Here is a 24,232-nt window from a genome sequence, read left to right as displayed (position 1 = left end):
AGGTGCGTGTCGGCGTGGAACGACAACGGCAAGAAAGAGCTGGTGGAGGCGGCGCGGCCGAGCTGCTGCAACGACGGACTCTTCCCCGGCCTCGCTGGATGCTGCGCCGCGACACGTGGGCCTCGCTGCGCGCGCGCTGGCCCGCCGCGTGAGTGATCAAAGCTTGCCGAACCAGGCCGTGGGACACTAATTAACCCGACGAGCATTTGAATTTGCCCGTCAACGCTTTGATCGGCCGCTTGGCTAATAGTACGACTAACTTTTGTAGTTAGATACAGTTTGATGAAGTGTGCGCCACCAGACTATTTATATAGTAGAACGACGTTTGCCGGGTCATCTAGTTATATATTGTTATTTTTCAGATTCTTCGACGACTGGCTGCGGAACCCGGAAAACACGCAGGGCCGGGCCTGCATCCGCCCGGAGATATCGAGGACATATTCCTTTGGCAAGGTACAGTCACGTCTAAAAGTATGTATACACAAAAAAAATTGAAAAATATGTAGCCACACATTTCATCATAAATATGATCTATTACTGACACAAAAAATTGTATTCATTAAACTGTTTCAGTATTATGTAATCACAAAATGCTTCAGAAAGTTCATACTTAAATAAATTCCATTTAAATGTATCCACCTCGTAGGCAAAAATAAGTATACATGAATGGGTTCCATTATAATATAACACACCAATTTGGCAAATATTTGTATCCGCCGTTTGATTCATAAATATGTATCCAGACTGCAACAACAAACCTTGTCGACTGGCATAGAATCTTAAGTTGTATATTTAACTGATTTGACAATTCACGAAAACAGTGCGGACTTGTCACTGCATACGTCTATCTCACGATTATTCTATGACGCACTTGACAGTCCTTAGATTGAATTGACTTGTAAATATTGAGTATTTCAGTTAGGGTCATTCTCAGAAAGGTGCAATAAGCATTTTTGTTTTATTTTAATTATATTGTTAATTGTTAGTGGTAGAGCCGCACTGTAGCCAGTCTTGGTTTGCAGTACGAATCGGTGGGCTCGACCGGGTAGTACCACACTCTCACAGAATATCGACGTGAAGCAATGAATAAATAAAATCAATGAATTAATCAAACAAAAAATCACAAATTATGAGATTTTCAAATAATTCTATTTACCTAAGCTAGTTACATATTCGACACAATTACAATTCGTGTATGACGACATTCTATAAAGCAGGAACTAGCACATTATTTACAAAATAAAAATATGGGTTGAAGTTCTTCTTGTTCGTAAATGTCATTATCGTCCAAAAATGCATTATAAAAGCACTTAGTGCATATTCCAATAAACAATACCATTTCTTTTTCAAAGTTTAACATAAATGTTAAGTGTTCAAGTACATCCAGGAAAACATCTCGTAATACGAGTACACATTTGGGCAGAGGCAGCTGAAAAATCTTTGTTTTCCATGTTTTGATAAGGTTCCGTGATATATCTTGGGTATCATCGATTACGATAGCTGTAATTTTTTTAAAACACAATGAATATAAAGAATTGACAACAAGAGACATCATTTGCACTTGTCCACACTTCCAACACTTCACATTAAAGTGAATAGATAAAGATGTATAGACTAAAGATAGAAAACACTACCTATTTGTAACTTCAGATAGGTTATATATTATAAAAGAAAGTCACTGGCTTCATGGAAGAACTTCATTTTAAAATCAATTACTTACATATACTTATACTGTCAAGTGCAAGATCGCCATTCTGTCATCGTCATTCAGAAGCTGTCTTCTATAATTAAAATTACAATGATTAAAGATTGCAAATTATAGATGCTTCAGTGGATCTGTCCTCAGTGGATGACCCGAACAACTTGATCGCTTTGGCTTAGTCGATATTAATGACCACTCTGGACGTTTCCAAGTATTTGGTGATCTTGATGGTGTATAAAAAATTAAATATATCCATACCAAATTTCATCCAGCTCACTCCAGTCAGTTCATCCCCCATTTTCTCCCCTTAAGGGTTGCTTTTGGAGATAAAAACTAAGTACCCTATGTTCAGCCCCTTGACAGTCGAAACCAGTCGGTTTCGACGTGATACCGGAACAGACAGAGTTACTTTCAATTCATCACTCCATATTATAAAACAAAGTCGCTTTTTTTGTCTGTACGCTTAGATCTTTCAAACTACGCGACGGATTTTGATGCGGTTTTCACAAATAAATAGTGTGATTCACGGTGTCTATGTATACCGTAACCGTGTTGTGCCGGAACGGGTCACCAGTATATAATATTATTTTAATGGAGTATGGATTCGTAGTATGTATGTCCCTGCCCGCATGCAGGTTACGAAAGAGACAGACATGTAATCTTAACAAAACAGTAATTCTTCAAAACGAATCAAAATATCAAATCGTGTTTACATATTTATGAATCAAACGGCGTATACAAATATTTGCCAAATTGGTGTGGTTATATGTATATGGAACCCATTCATGTATACTTATTTTTGCCTACGAGGTGGATACATTTAAATGGAATTTATTTAAGTATGCAACTTTCTGAAGCATTTTGTGATTACATAATACTGAAAAAGTTTAATGAATACAATTTTTTGGTGTCAGTAATAGATAAATATTTTTGATACAATGTATGACTACATATTTATGCAACCTTGTTTTTGTATACATATTTTTAGAGGTGACTGTACAGTCAAGTGCTAAAATTTGTCTATTCGGACCATACAAAAATCATTAACATTCCGGATACCTATGGTTAATATGGTCCTATTGCGTCGGTTTAAAAAAATAATACACACACATACACAAAAACTCACAAACATCACGCCTGTATTCCCAAATGGGGTAGGCAGAGCACACGAAACGTTACCGCTTCGGAGCCACTATTGGCAATTTTAGGTTTAAGTCTGACAAAAACGGTACAACCTTAACCTATATCCTCAGTTGCCTCTTACGACATCCACGAAAGAAATGGAGTGGTGTAATTCTAACCCGACACTTAGAAATTTTTATTCACCATCACAAAATATAAATTACAATACACAGAACAGATAGCATTATCAAGAGTCTGATTGTTTAAGAGTCTGTAGTACATCTTTAAAGCGTTGGATATGTCCATATTTTTACATTCTACTGTATAAGTCGATGTAGAAGATATCTTTATACTTTAGTAGTCTCTGTATGCGTTCAATGAGTGCTATCGTGAACGAATTCGCCGCTAGAGGCGCTAGTGTAGCGTGAGATCTTCGAAATGTCAAATCTCTTAGTTTTTGGGTGAGCTACGCGGGTTTATTTATAATTAGAATTATTTTGTGAATATTTTGCAATATCTGAAATTAATTATGGCAAATATGCGTTCCGGGGCAATGAATGTCTGTGTTTTGAGATAGTTTTGTCTTTCGGAAACTTTTGTCCTCCCTTTTTTCCGAACAAAACGGGGACTGCAACACTGTGGCATGCTCGATATTTTTATGCTACGGTTTTAAGGTGTATTAAATATGATTTTAATCTAAACTTTGTTTTCACGCCCGTAATAACAGACTTTGAAAGCCATACTTAAAAACCTCACGCAACAGTGCGCCATCTAGTGAGACAAAAAACGATAGCCCTCATTCTTTCAGGCCAGCTACGAATACATACAAATGCATACAGCATACGAATGGCAGTGGTTTGAGTATGCTTCTTGTTTTGTTCCAGGTCGGCGTGAGCAAAGGCTTGTTCTTCGACTTGCATCTCCGCTACATGCAGCTGAATATGGAGTATGTGGAGTTCACCAAACTGAACCTCACGTATCTACTTAAGGTAAATTAAACTGCATTTATATTATGTACATATTGTTTAGTGCCAAATGGTTTGCCATCGTATTTGTCGTGCTTTCTCAATTGACTTCAGTACCCATCTTACAGCCATTTTGACATTTGACACTATTTAGTAACATATTATTAAAAAAAAGCCGTGGCGGCCTAGTGGTTTGACCTATCGCCTCTCAAGCAGAGGGTCGTGGGCTCAAACCCCGGCTCGCACCTCTTGAGTTTTTCGAAATTCATGTGCGGAATTACATTTGAAATTTACCACGAGCTTTGCGGTGAAGGAAAACATCGTGAGGAAACCTGCACAAACCTGCGAAGCAATTCAATGGTGTGTGTGAAGTTCCCAATCCGCACTGGGCCCGCGTGGGAACTATGGCCCAAGCCCTCTTTTTCTGAGAGGAGGCCTGTGCCCAGCAGTGGGAGGTATATAGGCTGGGATGAGTAACATATTATAATGGAAACTATAATAATAAAATATAAAAGTTTTTTTTTTAAAGCAAAAACAAATTACAAATAACCCACAACCACACAACACACTAACACTCACAACTTACTAGCCACACACACAGATAAGAGTAAGAAATATACAGATCTTTCAGTTGAGATAAAACACAGTGGCAGGTTGATAGCGTACCGACTGTCCCGATCACTCTCTCCACAACAGGCGTTATTCCAAACACACTCCATGCATATCATAAAACATTAATATAAAAACCACTTGGCTTAGGCCCGTGTAATATATTACCTCCTAGGGAGAGATGTTGCATGAAACAAGAGAAAAACTCGAGAAGGCGACCTGGCACACCTAGACGGCGATGGCGGGATGAACTGGACTACTTCTTGAAGGACTGGCCCTTGTATGCGAGAGCAGTGGAAGTATTGGGGGGAGGCCTTTGCTCAGCAGTGGGACAGAATATGCTAACAATAATAATAATAAATAAATCATAATAAAGTACCTGGGCGACCGAGCTTTGCTCGGGCTAAAACTCGTTAATAAGCGTTTCCCTGAAATAAGACCAAGCTAGATCAATTTGTTATCCCGTAAATACCAAATTTCATCGAAATCGTTGGAGCCGTTTCTGGGATTAAGAATTGCTCGTTTAAAGGTGTTAGATGAAAATGTCACTCATTTAATACAATAATAGTTGAGTTTGAACCCAAAATCCTTTGCTAGAGAAGCCATGGGTCAAACCACCATGCCACCGTGGCTTAAAGACATAATGCACTATAACTTAATAAAATATGCCGTTCTATTCAGGATAAGTACGACCACGCGTTCACCACGCTGGTGTACTCGCTGCCAGAGGCGACCGCTGACGAGGTCATGGCGGGGCAGGGGGGCGAGGGCGCGGTGCGGGTGCCCTATTCCACTGCCAAGACTTACCAGAGAGCAGCCAAGAGGCTCGGGCTTATGGAAGACTTTAGAGTGAGTAACGCCATCTAGTGCCGAGTAGACGAACTAGCGTGAAACTAGCCTTAGCTTGGTGTAGTTTGATACTAGTAGTATAATCTACCGGCCGGAGTAGGTGATGGTGGGTAGGAGGGCAAGGGCGCGGTGCGGGTGCCCTATTCCACCGCCAAGACATACCAGAGAGCAGCCAAGAGACGGGCTCATGGACGACTTTAGAGTGAGTAACGCCATCTAGTGCCGAGCAGACGAACTAGCGTGAAACTAACCTTAGCTTGGTGTAGTTTGATACTGGTAGTAAAATCTACCGGCGGGAGAAGGTGATGGCGGGGCAGGAGGGCAAGGCGCGAGGGTGCGGTGCGGGTGCCCTATTCCAAGACTTACCAGAGAGCAGCCAAGAGGCTCGGGCCCATGGACGACTTTAGAGTGAGTAGCGCCATCTATTGTCCAGTTGACGAAGTAGCTTAAACTAACCAGCGGGCAGCTAAACGGCTCGGGCTTACGGAAGACTAGAGTAAGTAGCGCCATCTAGTGTCGAGTAGACGAACTAGCGTGAACCTAGCATTATCTAGTTGTACGTTGCTTTTCCAATTAACTGTAAAAACGGCGAAGGCGCAGTCCCAATGTGCTACTTCTTAGTAGCCCAGGACAAATACGGTTTTGCTCTAAGTAAAATCAACTTTAAATCAATAGATCATCACATAACTTGAGTGGCAACACACTAGTCAAAGACTAGTCTTCAGGCACTGCGGAATATTAATTAATGAAATAAATGCTTATAAAAAGGTAAATTGTGAACCGTAAGTATAATTTGGACTTTGTTTCCAGAGCGGTATCCCACGCACGGCGTACCGCGGCATAGTGCAGTGTTACGTGCGCGGGCGCAGAGTGTACCTCGCTCCGGACTTCCTGTGGACGCGCTACGACCCCGCCTGGGGCTAGCGGGACCAACTAGCGGGACTAGCATTAGGTAGGCTAGCTAAACGTTAAAAGTACCGAGCGTACGAGATAATTGAATTTTATTTTTGTCATAAAGTTATTTTCGTCGAATGATCGTTTGGTATAATGATCGTTTCGTAAAACTTTTCTACAGGAAAAAATAAAGTATTTTACACGAGTTACTTAGAAGGCGAGATTATATCTTTTTTTTTTTATTCGATAAGGCTCAGAAGCGTTTTTAAACACAGTTTCTTGTGTGTTACAAAAATCGTAGTACTCCGCCAGCACACACCCCACACCACAAGTGGGGATGGTTGCCTTTTGTCGATGCACATATTCGTCTCTTTTCGATACACACACGATACAGCTGTACAAACGCTTCTGACTACTCTCTTAAAATGTCGATAAGTTAATCTTATTTCAATTGTACGAAATGATAATTCGATGAAATATCAATTTAGGTCAAAAAAATATTCGACCACCCAATATAGACACTAGGTAGGCAAATTAAATATTAATCGGCTATCGACAATTTGGGATGAAGTTTTACAGACATTCACAGAATGGGATGCATAAAGTCAAGTTGAAAGCTGATCAATCACTTTTGTACTTTGGCACATCAATATTTTCCTAAACCTTGTATGATGTTACGTACATGGCTGAAGTGACAAGATGCAAAAATGATTAGTTTTTGATATTGACGATACCAAATTGTTGGTACTGAATAATGGTACTAACTAGGTATTTAATTAATGATTTGGTATATTTTACCAAAAAAGAGCAATCGGAAACATTTTTCGGTATGATTTGTTTAAATTATTTATGTTTCTATTCAATGTATATGTTTCTAGTTAATTATTGAATGAGTCGTCTTCGTCTCGAGCATACGGCAAGATTTCGGCAATACACAAATTTGGTGTTGGTTGTGTTAGTTGTACTACTCGCCAATAGATGTCGCTAGTGTGCTACTTTTTGTACGTAAAATTTTCAGATTAGGATTAATTCTGTGTAAGATCTTTATCAGTATTTTGAGCACGACTAAAATACATACTAACGACGCCAGATCCTATGCTACGCGTATATAGGTGTTAAATTATTGCAGATTATTTTTCAAAATGACGTCATTGCATTATAGTAGCGACATCTGTTGACGTTTTGAGTAAACTTAAACGAAACTTGGCGAAGTGAGCCGAAATGTAAATATGTATGAAATTAAGCATTGTATTTGTGTAAACATGATAGTTAATATACTATACAATTGCCAATGGCGAGCGCCAGATAAGTATGTACTAAGAAAACATTCAATGAACTTTAAAAACATGTTGGTGCATATTTTTGACACTGAATGTACCTAAATTTATGTATTTATTATGTCTATGGGACTCTTTCACCCCTCTATGATAAACACTGTGAAATTAGATGTTTGATAGCTTTCAACCAAATAAAAAGTTATTCTACTAAGTTGGTAAGTAAGTGACGTCATAGCTAGGTATTTTCATAGAAAAATTATGTGTGAATCGTATTTTGACAGTTCATAAAAATAACTCAGTTGTTGGTGCCATCTACCCTACTTATCAAAGAGTGGTGAAACAGACAAACATGTATTCTAAATAATAAATATCATTATCGTACATTATGTATAAGTAATGGTATATATTTTACAATTTTATACAAATCCATCCATTATAGTATGAATTCATATGTAAATATATGTAGGTAATAACAGGATTTTAATGGACTTTAATATAATGAGGTCATAACTAGTAATCCTGCTGTAATTAGTGGCGCAAGATCTAAATTTGACGTGGGCAAGATAATTTTTGCGAAGCTTTATGATGGCACAAGATTTTTATAGGAGCAAAAAAACAAAAACATTCGAGGCGCGAGGCCTCTCAGACCGCGAGGCCGTGTGGTCCACGTCGCCTACGCAGATGGCAAGATACGAAGTTCCAATTTTGCGCTGGCCAGTACGTTAGGTCACAAGGGCTCTGTCCCCACGATATATTGAGTTGCTGCAGACTTAACGCTAGTGGCGCCCTCTAGTCTCTGCCACAAGTAACACAGTCTGCGACTGCTTTATAATTAGATAATTTTATGCATCATATTTAATTTTTAATTAAATTTATTATACGAGTATGTAAACCTGAGTCAGGTAATTTTGCAACTTTAAACAAATGCATTTCTTATAATTTAATACCCCAGTTTATATTTAGGTAATTCTGGATAATTTATGTTGTGTGAGAGAAGGGTACCTTAATATTTATAATATCACTAGATGGCGTTAGTAATGAACTGGATCAGTTAAACTAAAACTTATTTGCTACTCTACGACCATACGCTATACTGTGTTGTTACAAGGTTTATAGATGGCGTTAGTTGGTTTTATTTTTTGGGACAGAACTTACTGTCATCTAGCGGTATTTTGACTTTGTAAAACCCTCTGTATGTGGTACGTTTTGTTGCGAGTCACGTGTTCATAGATGGCGCTGGTGTATTAGAAACAGTTCTGTCTTTTCGGAAAAATATTATTTCCAAGTGTTTCATTTGCCGAACTGTTTCATTTCCCAAGTCATGATTTTTGCAGAAACCATATTTTTTTCAGCACTTTCATAAAACAAACCTAACCTAACCTACTGTGTCCTATAAAACCATAAGAAAATGCACTGAGAAAAAAATTGGTTTCAGAGAAAATTGAGTTTGGAAATAAAAAAGTTTGTCAAATGAAATATTTGGGAATAATATTTCTGCGAAAAGACAGGATACCGTACTTACTTTATGTACAATCATGCAAAGTACAGTCAAGGTCATAAATAGATATACTTTACCAAGACGTCAAAAATATACGCCTATAAGGTTGATGTATACATATTTGACTGTATAGATATGACGGCCACGTGCAGTGGGGTTTTGTGTAGACGTAATTTGAGCACGTGATAGTCATTATTATTTTTTCTTATTTACCATAGACTTTTTATTTTACTCTTCTTTTCACGGAATTTTCCAATGATATGAAAAGAAGAGTAAAATAAAAAGTCTATGGTAAATATGAAAAAAGAATGGAGTAATAGTAAAACGTTAGGTTTTTTTCGGCATGCAATAATTTGCAATAAAAAAATCGGAGCGATAATTGTGGTTGTGTGCAGTGGGTTTTAAATATACGTCAAATGTCACAAATGTAGCTCAAAATAGTGAGCATATAATGCAGATGAAAATGCCGTGACAGGTTGGCGCTAGCATCGTGGGATCCGTTTGACAGCTTTGACATTTGTTTCACGTTTGTGATTGGATGAGCCAATCGCAAGCAAGACTGTAACGTAAAACGTATCTCACGATACTAACGCCATCTAGCGAAATTTCACCTGTCATGAATCCCTCATTGGTACAAAAAATCTATAGGGGACACGCGTTACTGCCCATAAAATGTACAGAACCATTTGATTCTTGAGCCATCGTAGAACGTTTCACAGTAAGTGTCATAATAAATTCCCTTGTCAAGCAATGCCATGTCACTATGACTTTTCCTACGAAAACGTTCCACAGTGGGTCACGATCAGTTGGTTCCCATGTACCATCAGCCAAATATGTGGTCTTCCACCCTAGAGTTGATAATCGTTTGCATGTCATAAAACAATAATGCCAAAAGACGTGTCTGTCAACTTGAAAGTTCGACTTTAGCGACATATTAATTTGATAGGAACTTGTTTAAAAATTGGTAGACCACTTATTTGGCTGATGGTACATCAATAAATTGGTGGTATCGAAAATCCGTTTCATTTATTGAAGCGTATATTTATTTGAAGTCTATCTCGACAGTGTCTGCGGATAGTTTTCTGCTATATGAAGGATACAACGGGACATAGTAAATACTTATATAAGACTGTGATCTACATATATTCCTTAGAACCTATTACACTGTAATAGCTGGTTGTTGTAAATATATTTGTTTGAGTTTTTTGATTTTGTGTTTCATTCGTATCTGTTGTGTGGCGTAGCGTGAGTGCCAGTCGCGGGAGAAGAAAATTTTGCACGCATACTATTTAAGACAGATGTAGTAGATTAGATTTTTAGAAAAATATGGCTCTGTCCATTGGAGGACAATTTTGTGTCTAGTAGGTTTTGCAGTGTTCGGTAAAAAAAATCTAGAAAACGAAATATGAGAGGTAATGGTGGATGAACGATGACAGCGCGACGATAGATGTAGTAGTTACCCAGTATAACTTTGACAGTTCCATACGTTTGACAGCGCTAAACTCAGCTTATAACGATAGAGCTATATTTTTCCTAAAATTTAATTGAAATAATGATGTTATGGCATCCTACGGACATTTTAAGTAAGATACACAAAAAACTGTTTACGGTTTTGTGCTGTGCTGCACTCTGACGGCAGAAAATTGCAGTAATATTCCCTATTGGCAATAATTCGTGTGAAATAAATAACAGTCAATTAGTAATAATTCTACACCATCGTTTGTCTTTTTCTGTCATTTTGACTTATGCAACTGTCTTTTACGCACGGCAGTTTGCGTCACTAAAAAAAATCGCATTAAAAAAAGTAAACAATTTATTCTTTCAGCTAAAAATATTATACTTTTGTAATAGCCTATATTATATACTATATAAATATAATAATACGAACATGGCGTAACCCTTAACCTATTTTTTGTTGTTGTAAAGAATCGTAGTCTAAATACAGATTGTGCAAGCAAAAAGCCCTAGAATTTAATTTGATTATTGAAACAATACGATTTTTAGTGGCTTTGAAATAAATAGTTAGTAAACTTCATCAATACCTTGTCAGTCACTAGACAATTTTATATATATAAACAGCCGACCTTGGGGTAGCTCAAGAAGAGCGGTCGCTAAGCGCCAGATGGCAAGGGCATAGAGTACATTGTTATATATAGAAACGCAAGGGGCGCCACTTTCTTCACTTCTAGTGCAAAATAAAATGATGATGTCGCTTTTTGAGAGGCGCAGAGCGGTGTAGACTATCTCGCTCTACCATGATCAAGGGCTAGAGCCGGCGCTATATAATAAAAGTGACAGCGATGAGGTTAACTGGAAGAGATCCCTTTAAACGGATAAGTTCGACGCCTTTGCACATCTCATTCTCTTATTAGCTGTTAATGTGTTTTATCTCAGTAATATTAAAATGCAAAAGTTTGTAAGCTGTACTTATTTGTTTGTTTACAAACTGCTGAACCGATTTAGATGAAATTCGGTATACAGATATTTTTAGTCCCGGGGAAGGATATAGGATACTTTTTATCCCGGAAAATTGCATAGTTCCCCCGAGATAAAGACAAACAATTCTACGCGGACGGAGTCGCCTTATTGAACTAGCTATTGAGCTAGTATACAATATCAAAGAGTTATACAAAACAATACAAGGTGTGGAAACATATATCGATACTTTAACAATTCCTCTATAAGTACTTATCAATAATGTTAGTAGGTTAGAGCCTGGAGCCCGGCCCTGTCGGCCACAGCATGTGCTGCAGCGCGCGTCCAAACACGTGGATGGAGCGGAGCTTCTTGTTCCGATGGTCTTCGTCCACCATGACGTGGTACCCCGCCTTGTGAATGCCTTTTGAGACCGCTATGTCCTTGGCTACTAGGAGTATGTGACCTGGTACGAGAAAATTACGTTAAAACACATCTTATCTTCTTAATGACATCTGGGTCATTATTGGAGCATTTGTTTCTAATAATTTTCTTCTGTAAAAATGGCAGAAGATTCTGATACAGTTTTTCAGTTATCTGGTAAAAATACAGAAACTGTGAAAAATAATTGAAAACGACATCAAAATCTACAGCCGATTCCATTCTTAAAAAATGTGACCACGTAAGTACTCGTAAGCCGATTAAGTTCGACTAAAGACCCAGGATGTCATTAAAATAAAAAGACAAAACTGTTCATGAATCATGACTTGTGTTATATTATATGGAAAGTTACTCGGACTTCCGGGTATCAGAACCTGAGTTACGACCATGTTACGACAAAATCATGATGAAATTAGGGTTTTCTGACAAAAGGAATCTACATCAATATCAAAATATGAAGAACATCGCTAGATGGCGTTAGGAGATATTGTGAGGTCCGTTTGCGTTACAGTCTTCCTTCGGACTCATTTACTCATACACCGATCCATAAAGTGCTCACTTTTCCCAATATATATAATTCAATAGCATCCCTTATTTCCAAAAATAATATAAAAATAGAGTATTCACATAATATTATATTACTTATACCTACGCCATTTTTTGCGGCATTTTTTGTATTTTCGTTGTTCCAAATTGTGTTTCCGCGTCTAAATTCCCTAACTTGAAAATAGCTAAGGCCAACAGAAGCCGCCAATAAAAAAAACTAAACAACGCGTTCTAAACATATCTGAGCGTGCTAGATTTAGTTCTTCTATTAGCCGTCTGATGGTGCTATACTATGCCAAGTTGTCTTCCATTCGCTAACAGATGTCGCTAGGTGACTACAAAATGTAGCAATATACGTCAAAACCAAAATTTGGTTGGTTGGTTTTTTAGAAAAATATGGCTCTGTCCATTGGAGGACAATTTTGCCAGTGTCTAGTAGGTTTTGCCGTTGTACGGTAAAAAAAATCTAGAAAACGAAATATGAGAGGTAATGGTGGATGAACGGTGACAGCGCGAATCTAAACTTTTTACATAAAAATTGATTTATATTTTGCCTTTGCCTTTGACTGACACGTTTAGAACGCTTAGCTTACCTAAAGTTTTCTCATCCTCACCGGTGGCTTCAAACAGTCTTGGTATTCGAGGTTTTGGAACAACTACATAGTGTACCATGGCTTGGGGATTGTCGTATTCGTCGAACGCCACACACTAGAAAAAGTATAAAAAAAATATTGGGGAAATTGTCGTAACTTCGAATCGAAGTCACTATTTTTGATATTTTTTAGGGTTCCATAGTTTCATAGGGAACCCTTTTAGTTATCATTTTAGCCATGGCTTAGCTAAGCTGCGGATAGACGGATGGATGGATGCTAGCAGCAAAACACTAGCAGTCTCCAAGCTTAGATACTACTATTACTAGAAACCTGTAAATTTGCATGAGTACCTATAGTAGTCTTTTTTTTAATTTACCCTGTGTCAAGTACCTACTGGCTCATGGTTCATCTAAATCGTTATGATTATATATTTATATCAGCGTTTACCCGCGACTTTGTCTGCCAAAAAGCCTTCAATGCCTATTGCCTTGGAACTATGCAATTTCAAAAAACCGGTTCAGCGAATTAAGCGTAGAGCGGTGACAGACAGATATGACGACTTTTATAGTACCGTAAATAGTGTAATTATTCCCAAGTTCGGAATCAATCAATGTTATAGGTAAACCACCGTAAAGTAGTGAAGGTAAAGAAAAGGTAACAAAATAGGTAGATACTGATCTTTACAGTCCTGTGTATAAGAAGTTACACAATGGAAAGTCAATTCTTTTTGATACGTATTAAATAAGTAAATTACTTAATAGGTCTTTTTTTCTTACCTTATCATCTTCGTAAATACAATCCTTTAGTTTAACGCCAAAAACACTTCTTAAGGAATTTGAAAACTGTAAGCTCGTTGTTGCTGCCATTGTTAAGAAATGCGGCACTATTATGATAATTTTATTATTTTAGGTGATTAAAAAGGCCGCAACTTTAAAATTAAAACGAAATATCTGAAAATAGTTTACTTCTGTTTTGTACTTAGTGCTATTGGGATAAGATTCATATTGAAATAGGTTTCCTTGTAATATTTACGTGGAGTGCTCTAATGAAGCAAGTCACCGTGAAATGTATTGATGTCGATAACAATAACACCTGATAATTAAAATTTTATCAGTTTGTTGATTACTCATTTTTCTTATTTAGCTTTAAAACAACTTACGTTATGCGTTAAGTTAAGTTGAGGCTGAGAATACTTTTACCTTTTACTTAATTGATGAGAATATCGCAAAAAAAGTTTCTAGAAAACAATATTGTAACTTTTTGTTTCGAAATTAAAAAACAAATCAAAAACTTTCATTCTGCAATAATTATTTGTCGTCAAACGGAACGTATAGCATCAAAAATCTGTCAGTTGTCAAATAAATAAAAAAAAAAAATAAGAAGAAAAATATGGCGGGCGGAGAGGTCGAACTCGCGCAAACTGCAGCTCCCGGAGGAGATACTATCTTCGGAAAGATATTGAGGAAGGAAATTCCAGCTAAATTCGTCTATGAGGATGAACAGGTATTGTATTTATTGTTTGTTGCTCTACCTGAAGTCTGCATTTCTTTGCCGGCTGGTGACATTTACAGTCAGCTGTTTTGTTCCTGTCCTGTTCTAAATTATGTGGATAGAAGTTAGTTGTAAAGTCAACATACTTAATAATTAAATTGTCTGTCTTTCTTTGAAGATAAATGGGTATATAATCGATCGTATGTCGAATGTTCTAGAAAATTACGAGAACTATTTGCTAGGTTACGGAATGGTGTTGCCAGTATAATAATTTTCCCGAAATTTTGAAAACTACAAGTCTAGTAATTACTAATTTTTTTTTTTTTTAGTGTGTGGCTTTTCATGACGTGGCGCCCCAAGCTCCTACCCACATCCTGGTGATCCCAAGAAAGCCTATCCCGCAGCTGTCCAAAGCCGAGGACTCTGATGAACAATTACTTGGTAGGTTTTCCTGAAATATTTAAAAAAGCTTAAATAATAATGCCTTAATGACCATTATTTTTTAAGAATGAATCGAGACTTTAACGATACGCACAAGCATGAAGATTTTTTTATGATTTTTAAAAGAGACATTTATATTATTGCAGAGTTTTTAAAAATATGTTTGCGCTATCAAGGGCATTAAGTACATCTCGTATCATTTTGCCGGGGGAACTACTGGTGGCAGCTCGCAAATTAAAAACCAATAGATGATAAGAAATAATTAAAATTATTTAACTTCTGAATTCTTTCATAAATAACCGGGCAAGAATCGGGCCTCAGTAGAATTCTATTGCTCCATATATAAATCACATTGTAGCCACACCCTCTTTAATCAGCCTTAACGGAAGTGGCAAATATATTGCCGTCTTAATTTTTTAAAATTATAACAGTCTTTTTTATATCGCCAATCTTGCTGAAAGTAGAGAATTGTGACTATCGATATCCAGAAATTTATTTACCACATTTTTTTCAATTGTAAGGAATAGTTAAAAATCTAAGTTCAGCCTAAGATCATCATTTATGGTTGGAATAAACGTTTATCTGGTATTCTTTTTTTCGTAAATTGTACGAGTATGTTCTCTTATGCGAACAAAAGTTATATTACTAACAAACGTTCATTGAGAAAAAAATAAAATATCTGAGTCGTATGACGGCAAATATCTTGCCGTTACCCACTAAAGGGTTAATGCAGATCAGTTGTCAAATTTAGACTATCTTACTTAACAAGAATAACACGAGTTTCTTTTTTAATCCTCACATTTAATTTGAGAGTTTTCTAAAATGTTTTATGTTACTACAAGATACATCTCGTATTACTGCTGCCCACAGGCCATCTCCTGGTAGCAGCTCGCAAGGTAGCAGCCCAGGAAGGCCTGGACAAATCAGGTTTCCGGATCGTCATCAATGATGGCAAGAACGGTGCTCAGAGCGTCTACCATCTTCACATTCACATCCTCGGTGGTCGCCAACTGAAGTGGCCTCCTGGTTAAATTGTCCAATAAAAGTTGTTTTAGTGTCTGCCTTTCTATCCAAGAACATTCACATAGAACGTTTTTCCCATCAATATCAAACGTTTTTACAAATCAATTTTAAAGGGCGTTTTTTTAATGCTTTGGCTACAAAAAAGACGTTTAGCTTTAACGACATTTTTTTATAATGCCAAACGTTATATTAATACGGTTGCAAGCTGCAAAACCTACAATGTATTTATAATAAACTTGACGTATTTTTTCCGACAAACTAGTAGTACGGATAAGTAACGTTACGCTTTTATTCTAAGTCAAAAATCAAAATAGCTTTATTTAATTTAGGCCATAACAAGCACTTATCAGTGTTAAAAAATTATTAATGATAGGCAAAATCCCGTGTTGAGCAGAATCCAGCAAGAAGCTCAAAAAGGCATACTTTTCATAACAGATCTAGGTACGGTCGAACAAATTGAATCATGACCCAGGTTAGAACCCAGGTTTAAATTGATAAAATCTCGGCATTGAAACGGGAAAAAGCGACGTGCAGAATTAATTAACCCTGTTTCTTCAAATACAGAGCTGGCAACACTACTTCTACCTGCATTGCATCCTGCTCCTGCATCTTTCCGTTCGCTTCGTGACAAGAAACCGGGAGTTGTTTTGTTTGTGTTTATTTACATCCTAACTCGTCTTAATAATATCGCAATCTCAAAACAATGTGTGATAATCAATTAATTACCTCCATATTCACCGAGTTTCAGAAGAATCTCGACGAGGAGCAAGATTTACGAGAGGTAAAACTACTAAAGTGTTATACTTACTACCTTTTTTCATAAATACCACGACGTTAATAGGTATCCTTATACTGTAAATAGTTATAAATCGTAATAATTACATCGCCTGTTTAGATAATAGCATGCTTTTTCTATTTTTAATGACGGTTCGCAGCCAAATTCACATGTTTTTGTGTCAATTTTAGGTTATTCGCGGAATATGCAAGGAGGTAGACCAAGTATCTCGGGAGGCGGTGACCATTTTGCAGGTTATTCACCACAGCGAGGAGGGCAGTAAGTAATATTCGCATTATTCAGTGTCCTACTAACATGGTCAACTTGGTGGGGGCACTACCGTGCCCCCCGATAAATGTGATAGGTGTAGTGTGTGATGTTACTACTACTTCACCAGTGGCGTAGCTACCGGAGGGCAGTGCAGCAGGGCAGCTCGGGCTCTGACTTACAAACTATAAATTGAACTAGTGAAAAATTCTCTCACATTTGGAATGTTTGGAATACGGAACAAACGATTTTAAATGTTTAATTGAGGCCCTAGTTTATTTTTTGCCCCAGAGCCACAGGGCGGCCACGCCGTACAAAATACGCGTTCTTGAATCTACATAGGCACGACGATGTCTGTACACGCGTTGATGTGTGCGTAAGCTGCACAGGGCTGACTATTGCAAAACCGTATAGTACTATAAGTGCTACCAATGACATTTAAAGGTACTCATATGTAGGTATGGCTTAAAATGTGCAAATAAATGTAATAGTTAATCTTACCTATTTCGAGGGTATTCTGGCAAAACAGAATAAGTGCAATTTTTTTTAAAGTTACATACATAGGCATACTCAATGTTTTCTGCTTTATTTATCTAGAAAACCGTATAAATAATAAATATTGTGTACTTATCCGGTTCTGCCAGAATATCCTCGATTTATTTAAACCTACTTAAAATGTGTCTGTTTGCGTATTTTAAGCATTATTATTTTCAATTACAATAGATATACGTCTACAAACTAAAAATAATCATTTGGTAGGTAGTTATTTCATGTATTAATCGCGTTCATTTCAGATATCACTATTTATTTAGAAAAAGGAAGTAGGTAGGGTACCGTTACGATTTCGCAAAATGATTGCTCCCAAACTTAGTGCCGTGCGGCCGACATACATCGCGTCGCGCACCCGACTGCTTTCCTGCGGTTTTCCTGCAATCTGCGCTTGAGGGGTGGGGTAACTCGAACCGGTGCGGGGCGGAGCGTGGCCATTCTGTATGTTAGTACTATTATATATTCTGTACCAGAGCCTTTGGTTACCTAGCTACGCCACTGTACTTCACACTTAAATGGGTGGACAGATTTGGATGAAATTTTTTGTCTCTTTCTGGATGTCTGGAATAATACTTAGGCTACTTTTATTCCCCTTGTTCTCATGGGATCCATGTAAAATCTCAAAATGATCAAGTCTAGAAACGTGAAATTTCGTAATACGGTAATTAACTATATTTTATTTACTTTATAAATTAAAACTTGACAATGCATGTAATCAAAAAGAAAAACTATTTTTAAGATATCTTTATATATAACAGAGTTATAAAGGTTTGAATTTCAAGATTAGGCAGAGAAAGAGTAGCGCCATACTTGCTGCATAGAGAAAAGCATTTTAGAAAAAGACAGATATATACATTTTTCAAAAAATCATTATAAATACAATTTTCATTGTATCTATATTTTTATAATAATATAAAGGATATGGGCAATTCAACAGCAAATACCGTATTTTGATAAACGGTTTTGACTGTATATGTATTTATATCCACTGTGTTACATTTCAGTTGCACCAGCCTGTCTCCGTGTGCGAGAGCTGTTTGTGAAGACACGGGAGGGTTATGCTAAGCTGAAAAATGCTGTGCCATCCACAGATTTTTATAAGTAAGTTGTCAGTTAGCATGGAGGAATAATCATTTTTTGGTGACGGAACTTGGGAGAAAATGGAATGGCTAATGTCTTATTAATGCACAAGTAAGTTAAGTATGTAGTAAGTTAATGTATATGTAGAATAATGAATATGGTCATTACCATGTGTGGTTTATTAAGGAATGGCATTATAGCACTTACGAAACGCCAGTGTTGCCATGCGTGGCGCGCTTGACAGAGCCTGAGATCTGGACGCGGGAAAAGCGTTAGTCAATTGTTAGTTTGTAAAAGAAGTCTGGCCCGAGTCAACAGTCTCAGGAACTGTTATGCGTTTCTTTATTATTAACTAGGCTTTTCTTTAAGTTACTGTGAATCGTTGTGATAAATGCATTTCTAAGATTTCAGTGAATGAGTGTCGTTTTGTTTTTGTTTTATCTTGACCACAATTAGTGGACTTTTGTTAGTTCTTCAAAATAGTTTCAATCTCTGCTCTAATCCTATTTGTTATGCCCACATTGATCATGTCAGGGACAGATACCGACTCTGTAAGTCCTATCTTACGACTTATACAGGGTGTTTGGTAGCTACGTGCAAAGCTTTAAGGGTGATAGCCGAGGTATTTTTGAACATTTTTAGCCATATATGTCTTAGCCGAAATTTGATACTTTTTTTTTTAAATTGAAAATTTTGAAATTTTAGGAAAATACCCTGAATTTTATAGTCACAAGTCAATATTGCCCCAATGAGCGTTAATTTGTAAACAAAATCTTTTATTTCGGATAGTTTAATGTGTATGACCAAATGAAATAATTTTTAAGTGTCTTTCATGCCACAAAAACAAAATGGAGGCATTCGAAATTACTATAAATGTCTTAGGTTGGAACAGTCATTTTTCTGTAGAAGCCCTCATTGTAAACTTGTCACTGTTTCCCCGCAGATACCACGACCACTGGCGTTTCATGACACAGCGCTACTGCTACCTGGTTGCACTCACCATCTGGCTCGAAAAAGGCATCCTCGCGACACACGAGACCGTTGCTGACGTCATAGGCAGTAAGTGTACAGCCTATTTAGCCGCTCCAGACAAAGATAATTTTCGCTGCTTTTTAGGTCCTATGCTAGCTGACGCTTGCACGGAGCGGGTGGACGCCTATTGAATAAGAAAACTGGCCAAGAGCGTGTCGGACACGCCCAAGATAGGGTTCCATAGTCATTACAAAAAAAAAACAAGTCCTATTTTTCTAAGGATTTCATATTGTGTACGGAATCTTCCAAGTTTATTATATTTTATACCTTAAATAGGCTGCCATTTACTTTTAACTACTAATAATTACTACTACTGTCTTGATTTTTTTTTAAATTTCCACCCGATAGTTTATATTTTAGAGGGGGCGGGGGGGGGGAACTCGATTTTAATGAAAATTTGCACTTTAAAGTATAATATTTCGCAAAGAGATGACTGAATCGAAAAATCGTCTTAGCAACTCCCAAATGGTTTTATAAACCTATCCAACGATACCCCACACAGTAGGGTTAGTCTCGTGATAAAAAAAACACCCCCACTTTATGTCTATGGGAAGCACACTAAAATTTTTTTTTTATTTTACCACTCTGCGTGACTGATATATGTATATTCATACCAAATTAGAGCTTTCTAGTACTAACGGTCTCTGAGCTTAGCCGCGAACGGACAGACAGACAGACGGACAGACATGGCGAAACTATAAGGGCTCCTAGTTGACTACCCTTACAATAGTATGAACCGCTATAAAATTAGTACCTGCACACCCGCGCTCGCGAACTGTACCCGCGCCAGCTGGCGTAGGCCCTTACTTACATTACATGACACAAACGCTGGGTGTTGGATAGCTAATAGCTGTTGGAAGACAGGTATAACTCAATTGGCTGCAGGTGGTAGGACCTTGTGCAAGGTCCGCCCGGATTGCTACCACCGTCTTGCTCGCTAATCCTGCCGTGAAGCAGCAGCAGTGAAGCAGAAGCAGCAAGCATGCACTGATGTGTTTTGGCGTGGAGAGTAAGACAGCCGGTGAAATTACTGGCACTTGAGGTATCCCATCTTAGGCCTCTAGGTTGGCAACGCATCTGCCCTGGTGTTGCAGATGTTTATGGGCGGTGGTGATCTCTTACCATCAGGAGACCCACTTGCTCGTTTGCCATCCAGTTGAATAAAAAAAGAAAAATAAATTGTGGTCCGTCTTCTTTAGTCTCTCTGGGCAATGTCCGGCTTACCCCCCTTAGATTAGGCTCTGTTCTGAGGCCTTAGATAAATTCTCCTTCTACTAACTTTCTGTAGAAGCCCTGGTGGCCTAGTGGTTTGACCTATCGCCTCTCAAGCAGAGGGTTGTGGGTTCAAACCCCAACTCGCACCTCGCGGATATTTATTTTTTATAATGGTGCGTGTGAAGTTCCCAATCCGCACTGGGCCCGCGTGGGAACTATGGCCCAAGCCCTCTTGTTCTGAGAGGAGGCCAGTGCCCAGCAGTGGGACGTATATAGGCGGTGATGATGATGATGATGATGATGACTAACTTTCTAGACTTGTCCCATTTGTTGTTGGAATCTCTTCGGAACTCAGACGTGAGAAGAAGTGTTCTTGGAGGTTTGGCTCCTATGCACAATGGCCAGAGGCTGTATTGCCTAACGTTTCTCTCGCTCGCGATCGCAATCAAATGACAGTTTTATTAATGTAATTTGATGATAATTGTATTTGCATATACCACTTCTTTGGTATATCCCTTGTGTGAGGTAATGAGCGAGCACCCATGAGGCTGACACGATCACCTGGACTATTCAAAGCCTCAAAAAAAATAAGAAAAAAAAATACTAACTTTCTAAACTATACATTTTTAGGGCTCTGTACCTAAAATAGAAAGCGGATCACTTTCTTGTCCATCTGTCAAGACCCTTATTCTCAAGAACGCGTGGAGAAGTGATCAGTACCGACTGGGAGATGTGATCGGATGATGTGATATGCTGCCATGATGGAATGTGACTGACCTCTGACCTTTGTTGCAGTCAGCGCAGTGGAGCAGAAGGAGGGCTTCCACTTGGACGTGGAGGATTACCTAGTGGGGCTGCTGCAGATGTGCACAGAACTGGTAGGTCCCAACAGACCTATGGGGCTACTCCGAAATTCGAAAATGGAAGTTCGTGTCGTGCCGTCCCTCTGACACTTATACTATTCAATACCAGAGTGAGAACGACACGAACAAGTACGATACGAACTTCGATTTTTGAATTTCGGAGTAGGCCCTCTGTTTAAAGTAATCCTATATGGTCAGGAATGGAGTATATCCGTGTAACTACGCTTCGCACGCGTAATCTATACATCTGGCAGTGAAATCTAAATTTCAGGAGTTAAAAAAATTGCGTGGGAATATCTAGCCTCCTGAAGCCCACCATATAAATATTTTGAATAAAATTGACAAAGCAATTAGAATCCAATTGTTCCGAGAATAAAGTCAAACTGCCGTCAAACAGCCATGGTGCAAACAATAGAAAAACAAAATAATTTTTACTTTGTTACATTGTCATATATTCCTAATTCTCTTGAGCTTATTGTTTACATTCTATTGCACATTGGGCTGCACGAGGCTAGATAAAAACTAGCGTATGTATTATGTCTAGCAATCTAGATTACATATTACTTCCAAATCCGTACAGCCATTCTGAGACTCTATCCGCTGTTTCACCATCCATTTTGATTAAAATTATTTGACGGATAAATGTGATGCCGCCTCTGTTTGTTTTGTTCGAATATCTAGTCAAATAACAGATAAAAAAGTAAATACTCATTCACGAACTAAGTTTTTTTTTAATTGGAAGTATTTCATAGATAGTCAATAAAATAAATAAAACCCACTGAAACAAAAGACAATCTCTTTGCTGGCCATGGCCGGCAATGTTGTATGAAATTCCATTACCATCCTCTAATTTGAAATTAGAACGAATCTTCCTTAAGTGTAATACAAAGACGTACTTAGCGTTCTATGGTCACGAAGATAAGGATGACATTTCCTTGGATGTTTGGGAAAAAGACATTTAAGACATTCAAAAAACTGTTTTCGATTTGTGCTAGTGCTGCATTCTGACGGTAGAACGTTGCAGTACATTCTCTATTTGTTGTTGCTGAGTGTTGTAATTTGTTTAATTAAGTTATTGATGTATGAGTTGTGTGTCAGTCCCGGCTGGCAGTGAACGCCGTGACCCGCGGCGACTACGCGCGTCCGCTACAGATCTCCAAGTTCGTGATGGAACTCCACGCCGGCTTCAGGTATTGTGCATTGTTTTAATCTGACCTCACATTCACATTAACCTCCATCTCACCTGATCGTAAGTGGAGACGAAGATGTTGCTCATTGGTTTACTAACAGCATATGCACTCCGGTCTTGAATAGCTCTAAATTTCTTAGCTGTATGAATTGTTATATTGTTGTTTATTTAGTGACTTTATTTGTTATTATTCCTGTCTTCTCACTGTACATAAATTTCTGTTCGCCTATCTTTTAAGTTTTCCTTTACAAACCGGGTTAGCTTGAAAAGATCCCTTTTAGGGATTAGTTCGCCTTTGTACTCGTTTTTGTTTTGTTGTTTTTTTATTATTTTTGTGTATTATGTACAGTAAAGTATTTACATGCATACACAAATTGCTATCCCGCGGGTACTTTACAATGTTCTGGGATAAAAACTACCCTATGTCCTTCCCCGGGACTCCTAACTATCTATATACCGAATTTCATCAAAATCAGTTCAGAGCATTTAGACAAACAAACAGACTTACAAACTTTCATATTTGTAATATTAGTGGGATGTTTTGACAAATTAAATGATCGATTGTTTCTTCCCAGGCTCCTGAATCTAAAGAACGACCATCTGCGCAAGCGCTTCGATGCCCTCAAGTATGACGTCAAGAAAATAGAAGAAGTTGTTTACGACCTGAGCATCCGGGGGCTGCTGCCGAAGACAGAGGCGGCCTAGGGCTCGCGCTAGCTTAGGTTAGGTTAAGTTACGTTTCTAATACATTTAAGATGCTATAAGTAATAATTTGTTTTCATTTTACACCTCCACTCTTAGGCCGCTTGTATGGGTGCTCCCTATTTAGCATAACATTAACTGTCATAATATGAATTCGCATAACAGATTTGGCATAGCATAATTGTGCATGACATTGAACTGGCATTTTAATGAAAAACGTAACACTTATTTAGCATAATAATAAATCTGTATAACTGAAATGTGCATACCATTTCATAAAATGAAATTGCATAATTTTATCAGGGCAAAACCGACTCAGTCAGGTTATAGGTTGTTAGGTATATTTTTGTAACAACCCGGAAAATGATGTTTTCAAACATTAGTTCACTTTTCAGACCTAATTATAATTTTTAATAGCTATGCCAAGTAACGTTATGCTTATTGAATGTATGCCAATTTACATTATGCGCTATATATAACTTTATGGGTATTTATTCAATTGTGCGAAATAATGTTATCGAAAGTTTCTAGTAAGTAATTAATTAATTGTAAACTATTTATCAGCATTATTCTTCCTAAAAAGAGTAAGTTCCAAAATATAAATACCAGTGAGAGTTAGATAACGTTTTTGTTAAACACATTCCAGATTGGTCAGCCAGTATGCGATATACAGGGTGGTTCATTTAGATCGGTC

General features: G+C 37.8%; 4 protein-coding genes across 4 annotated transcripts in view; 3 read left to right on the top strand and 1 right to left on the bottom strand.

The window, feature by feature from the left end:
• Mgat1 (alpha-1,3-mannosyl-glycoprotein 2-beta-N-acetylglucosaminyltransferase) overlaps positions 1 to 10,125 on the top strand; it is a 26,444-nt gene extending 16,319 nt beyond the window's left edge. The window contains exons 6-9 of the mRNA XM_074108868.1: positions 363 to 453; positions 3,709 to 3,813; positions 5,080 to 5,247; positions 6,058 to 10,125. Coding sequence (XP_073964969.1) covers positions 363 to 453; positions 3,709 to 3,813; positions 5,080 to 5,247; positions 6,058 to 6,171 — 478 coding nt within the window. The 3' untranslated portion in view covers positions 6,172 to 10,125. The remainder of the gene's footprint in view (positions 1 to 362; positions 454 to 3,708; positions 3,814 to 5,079; positions 5,248 to 6,057) is intronic.
• Positions 10,126 to 10,711: 586 nt separating this feature from the next.
• LOC141443565 (uncharacterized HIT-like protein Synpcc7942_1390) lies at positions 10,712 to 13,966 on the bottom strand. The gene is made up of 3 exons (XM_074108870.1): positions 13,688 to 13,966; positions 12,912 to 13,026; positions 10,712 to 11,797 (listed from the first exon to the last, which is right to left on the bottom strand). The coding sequence occupies exons 1-3, from the start codon at positions 13,775 to 13,777 to the stop codon at positions 11,625 to 11,627; spliced, it is 378 nt and encodes a 125-aa protein (XP_073964971.1). The 5' UTR covers positions 13,778 to 13,966; the 3' UTR covers positions 10,712 to 11,624.
• A 314-nt stretch (positions 13,967 to 14,280) lies between these two features.
• HINT1 (histidine triad nucleotide binding protein 1) lies at positions 14,281 to 15,902 on the top strand. The gene is made up of 3 exons (XM_074108871.1): positions 14,281 to 14,414; positions 14,732 to 14,843; positions 15,714 to 15,902. Exons 1-3 carry the CDS (start codon positions 14,301 to 14,303, stop codon positions 15,872 to 15,874), a joined length of 387 nt encoding a protein of 128 aa, XP_073964972.1. The 5' UTR covers positions 14,281 to 14,300; the 3' UTR covers positions 15,875 to 15,902.
• A 569-nt stretch (positions 15,903 to 16,471) lies between these two features.
• On the top strand, positions 16,472 to 23,607 carry trsn (translin). The gene is made up of 7 exons (XM_074108866.1): positions 16,472 to 16,647; positions 16,833 to 16,920; positions 18,462 to 18,558; positions 19,481 to 19,596; positions 21,580 to 21,662; positions 22,746 to 22,837; positions 23,412 to 23,607. The coding sequence occupies exons 1-7, from the start codon at positions 16,570 to 16,572 to the stop codon at positions 23,539 to 23,541; spliced, it is 684 nt and encodes a 227-aa protein (XP_073964967.1). The 5' UTR covers positions 16,472 to 16,569; the 3' UTR covers positions 23,542 to 23,607.
• The last annotated feature ends 625 nt before the right edge of the window (positions 23,608 to 24,232 follow it).

This window comes from Choristoneura fumiferana, chromosome 27, assembly GCF_025370935.1.
Source record: "Choristoneura fumiferana chromosome 27, NRCan_CFum_1, whole genome shotgun sequence".
NCBI classification, from domain to species: Eukaryota; Metazoa; Arthropoda; class Insecta; order Lepidoptera; family Tortricidae; genus Choristoneura; species Choristoneura fumiferana.
The sequence above is the reverse complement of the archived record's forward strand: the minus strand, read 5'-3'. Positions and strand labels throughout refer to the sequence as shown.

Bases quoted from the DNA above. Each gene is read 5' to 3' on its own strand.
- trsn (XM_074108866.1), top strand. From the start codon at position 16,570: ATGTGTGATAATCAATTAATTACCTCCATATTCACCGAGTTTCAGAAG. The intron at 16,921-18,461 runs GTAAGTAATATT...GTTACATTTCAG, and splicing joins TCACCACAGCGAGGAGGGCA to TTGCACCAGCCTGTCTCCGT. The intron at 19,597-21,579 runs GTAAGTGTACAG...CCTTTGTTGCAG, and splicing joins CGTTGCTGACGTCATAGGCA to TCAGCGCAGTGGAGCAGAAG.
- LOC141443565 (XM_074108870.1), bottom strand. From the start codon at position 13,777: ATGGCAGCAACAACGAGCTTACAGTTTTCAAATTCCTTAAGAAGTGTT. The intron at 13,027-13,687 runs GTAAGAAAAAAA...TACTTTTTCTAG, and splicing joins GTATTTACGAAGATGATAAG to TGTGTGGCGTTCGACGAATA. The intron at 11,798-12,911 runs GTAAGCTAAGCG...TTCTCGTACCAG, and splicing joins TGAGGATGAGAAAACTTTAG to GTCACATACTCCTAGTAGCC.
- HINT1 (XM_074108871.1), top strand. From the start codon at position 14,301: ATGGCGGGCGGAGAGGTCGAACTCGCGCAAACTGCAGCTCCCGGAGGA. The intron at 14,415-14,731 runs GTATTGTATTTA...TTTTTTTTTTAG, and splicing joins TCGTCTATGAGGATGAACAG to TGTGTGGCTTTTCATGACGT. The intron at 14,844-15,713 runs GTAGGTTTTCCT...TGCTGCCCACAG, and splicing joins CTCTGATGAACAATTACTTG to GCCATCTCCTGGTAGCAGCT.